The sequence below is a fragment of the Amphimedon queenslandica genome, unplaced genomic scaffold (assembly GCF_000090795.2).
Source record: "Amphimedon queenslandica unplaced genomic scaffold, v1.1 AMPQUscaffold_12295, whole genome shotgun sequence".
Classification (NCBI taxonomy): Eukaryota; Metazoa; Porifera; class Demospongiae; order Haplosclerida; family Niphatidae; genus Amphimedon; species Amphimedon queenslandica.
The window spans coordinates 1-3,192 of NW_003547467.1; the positions used below are offsets into that span (position 1 = coordinate 1).

At 34.8% G+C, this 3,192-nt stretch overlaps 1 protein-coding gene across 3 annotated transcripts; it reads right to left on the reverse strand.

The window, feature by feature from the left end:
• Window positions 1-27: 27 nt before the first annotated feature.
• On the reverse strand, window positions 28-2,793 carry LOC109588089 (chitinase 3-like). 3 transcript variants are annotated; one of them, XM_020004275.1, is made up of 12 exons: window positions 2,499-2,793; window positions 2,258-2,451; window positions 2,116-2,205; window positions 1,770-2,069; window positions 1,644-1,715; window positions 1,257-1,596; window positions 1,009-1,188; window positions 941-962; window positions 766-898; window positions 481-581; window positions 114-428; window positions 28-67 (listed from the first exon to the last, which is right to left on the reverse strand). In XM_020004275.1, exons 1-10 carry the CDS (start codon window positions 2,572-2,574, stop codon window positions 486-488), a joined length of 1,503 nt encoding a protein of 500 aa, XP_019859834.1. In that variant the 5' UTR covers window positions 2,575-2,793; the 3' UTR covers window positions 28-67; window positions 114-428; window positions 481-485. The 3 variants fall into 3 exon arrangements, with proteins under 3 accessions (XP_019859834.1, XP_019859833.1, XP_019859835.1); XM_020004274.1 differs by having other exon boundaries at window positions 1,009-1,203; XM_020004276.1 differs by lacking the exons at window positions 28-67; window positions 114-428; window positions 481-581 and having other exon boundaries at window positions 663-898; window positions 1,009-1,203.
• Window positions 2,794-3,192: the final 399 nt, after the last annotated feature.

A 3,192-nucleotide genomic window follows, 5' to 3' on the forward strand; every position in this document is an offset into this window, starting at 1 on the left:
TTAATAGTTAATGAGCTATTATTAATTGGTTTAGCTGTTGTATGTAATACTGGTAATACTGGTGGACCTGCCATTAAATAATAATGATTGTATAATACACAATAATATCTAACCTGACAAAGTAATATTTGAATATATATAGCTAGCACCAACCATATCTGTACAACCAATCATAGTTCCATTCAATGATACATTTACTGATTTATTAGTAGCAGTAGCTGTTATCATACTACCATTAACAGCAGTAACACTGACATTGAGACTGTCTATCACAACAGGTTGAGTAAGATGAGTTAGTTCAGTTTCTGCTCCATTATCTGCTTTCCAAACTACTACACCAGTATCAGTTGTACAAGTCAGTTCTACTCTGTCACCAGAACATGGTAGTATACCAGTATCAGGAACTGTTTGACCATAGTGTAATACAGCTAGATACATGCAGCTATGATAGTATCATGTTAAAAATTAGAAATAACTTACAAGATTTACCAAAACTCATGCATCCAGTCAATATAAGACACAGGTACATACCAGTAGCAGTAGCCATTAGTGTAAGAGAAATGAGAACTGAACAATCTGTACTATAAACAATAAACTGTTTATTGTATATATTATAGGATTATTATTGCATTAACTCCACCCATGCATGCATACACATTGTGTACATCATAAACAACAATGCATGTGGATTTACTTTTAATACAATGCCATAATAATTACATAATACTACATCATTATTTGTCCATATGCATCATTATTATGTACATTAATTATATCTTCATTAATAACATCATAAGCAGTATTAGCCTGTAGTTCCATTGGTGTATCATATATTGGTACTTCAGTAGTAGTAGTTGGTGTAACAATGATCTCATCATAAGTCACTACTGCATCAGCCCTATAAGTTTGATAATAATAATACATAAATATAACAACTTGCTTTTTAGATACTTCATTGTTACCTTTATAAAATCAATAAATATACAAAATCATTAAAATATTTATTACTTTTTTGTTTCTTGATTGCTATTGTTATTGCAATCAGTATAATAATCAATAATATTATTCCTCCAATAGCTCCAGCCATAATAGGAGCAGCATTAGAACCACTGGCAGAGTCAGTAGTAATAGTAATAGTAGTATTAGTAGTAGTTGATTGTGTGCTAGTAGATGTAGCTGTAGGAGTGACTTCAATGGTGGTGGCTGTGCAATAAACAAGTAGTAAATAGTACATAACAAATAGTAGAGGGACTTACCATTAGGAGTAGTACTTCCTGTCACTGATTCTGTTACCTGATGAGATGACATAACACTCAATGTCTCCATAGTCACACTCAATAATGGGACACTAGTAACTGATAATGGGACACAAGCAACTGATGTATCTGATACTGCTACTGCTGTTGTTGTTGCTGTTGGTTCTATTGTAGTGCTCATTGGAGTATTATTAGTAGGAGTACTGGTGGCTGCTGTAGTAGTAGTAGTTGTTGTTGCTGTTGTTGTTGTTGTTAATGAAATGTTTGCTATACTAGTGATATCAGAAGTGACAGTTATCATTTGGCCACTATTGCCAGTAACAGAATATTGGGAATACATCTAATTGATAATGATGTTAATGATAATAAAATCATTAATAATTGTACCTGTATTAGTATGAATGGAGAGTGACCATGTACATATATAGTAATGGGGGCTATACTTTGACCTGTGAACGTCTGTAAGTTAAATAAAATAAACTGAATTAGTAATAGCACAAACTATATACTTACATCATTGTCTCCTGCAGTCACGTTGCTAACAACTGATGGAGCATGCTGACTAATAAAGTCTCCAATGAAATTCAAATAATATTTAATCAGTTGATTATTATCATCACCATCATCAATAGTCCATGATACAGTCAATGAGGTGATGGTTACTATGAAAGAAGAAGGTATAGGGTAAGTAGTATAGACACTGTTGGTTAGTAATGAATCAACTGGAGTGGGAGGAGGGGGAGGGTATAGGAACACAGTGTCTCTTTTGTTACTAGACACACCAGCTGGGAACTGAGTCCAACTCATAGTCACCTAGTAGTTATTATTATTATAGTTTATAAATAGCAAAAACATTTACTAGATAATCAGCTTTTAAGTGGTTACTAATAGGACGTCTATTGTAATCAGTATATTGAAACTGAGTTACATTTTGATGTCCTGTTCCACTCTACATAAGAAAATGGTAAAAATATTAATAATAATTTATAGCTTACACTTACATTAGCATTAACCTGTGCTACGTCAATGTGTGATTGTGTATTTCCATTTGATTTTAAAGAAACTTCAAATGTGATCCAAAAATGATGAAGGCTACCAATAATGTCATTGGAGACATTGAAATCAATATGGACAGTGAATGATTGATCAGTTCCATTCCACTGAGGAGTGCAGTGTAGAGCTAATGGAGGAACATCTATGGGCCATTAATGAAGGGAATGAATCAACCTTGACATTACTTACCTCTTTTACTAATAGAGTGACCATCAGTAGCTGATCCACATATTGTAATTATACAAACTGAAATGAACAAGAACATATTGTCCAGTCTTATCTACACAGTCTTCCAATAGACAGAGAAGAGACTAAACCAGTTCCTAACAGACAGTAATCAGCAGTATATACAGTTGAGGTGGAGACTAAAGCAGTCAGTGATTAGCAGTAGTCAGCAGGTAATGATACTCAGGGCTGAAGGTGCTACAGTGGTGAGGGAAGGCTGCAAGGGCTGCTGATAGTGAATGTGGTCAGTCTATATATCTACACCTTTACATTTTATGGCTTCAGCTTCAGTTCAAATAATAATTTGTTTTTCTAAATAACAAAAATAAGTAACAACAGTAATAATCAATATTTTCAATGTTTGTACGGACGACTGGAGAGTAAATGTAGTCTTGAAGGTGTGTCAGTTGGAGGGGGTGTGGCTAGTAAAGGAGGAGATCTGACATTGTACGGTAATACACCGAGGGAATGAGATGAATAAACTGCTGAAACTGGTACTGGAATGAAACCAGCACTAGCACTGGTGGGTGTAGCTCCTCCAGTGGGTGTGGTTCTAACAATGGGTGTGGTCCCTCCAGTGGGTGTGGCTTCATGTTTCTTGAGTAGTTCGTTAACAACAGACAGTTCAATCTTGTGTTGTATGGTCCCATTTCTGCGT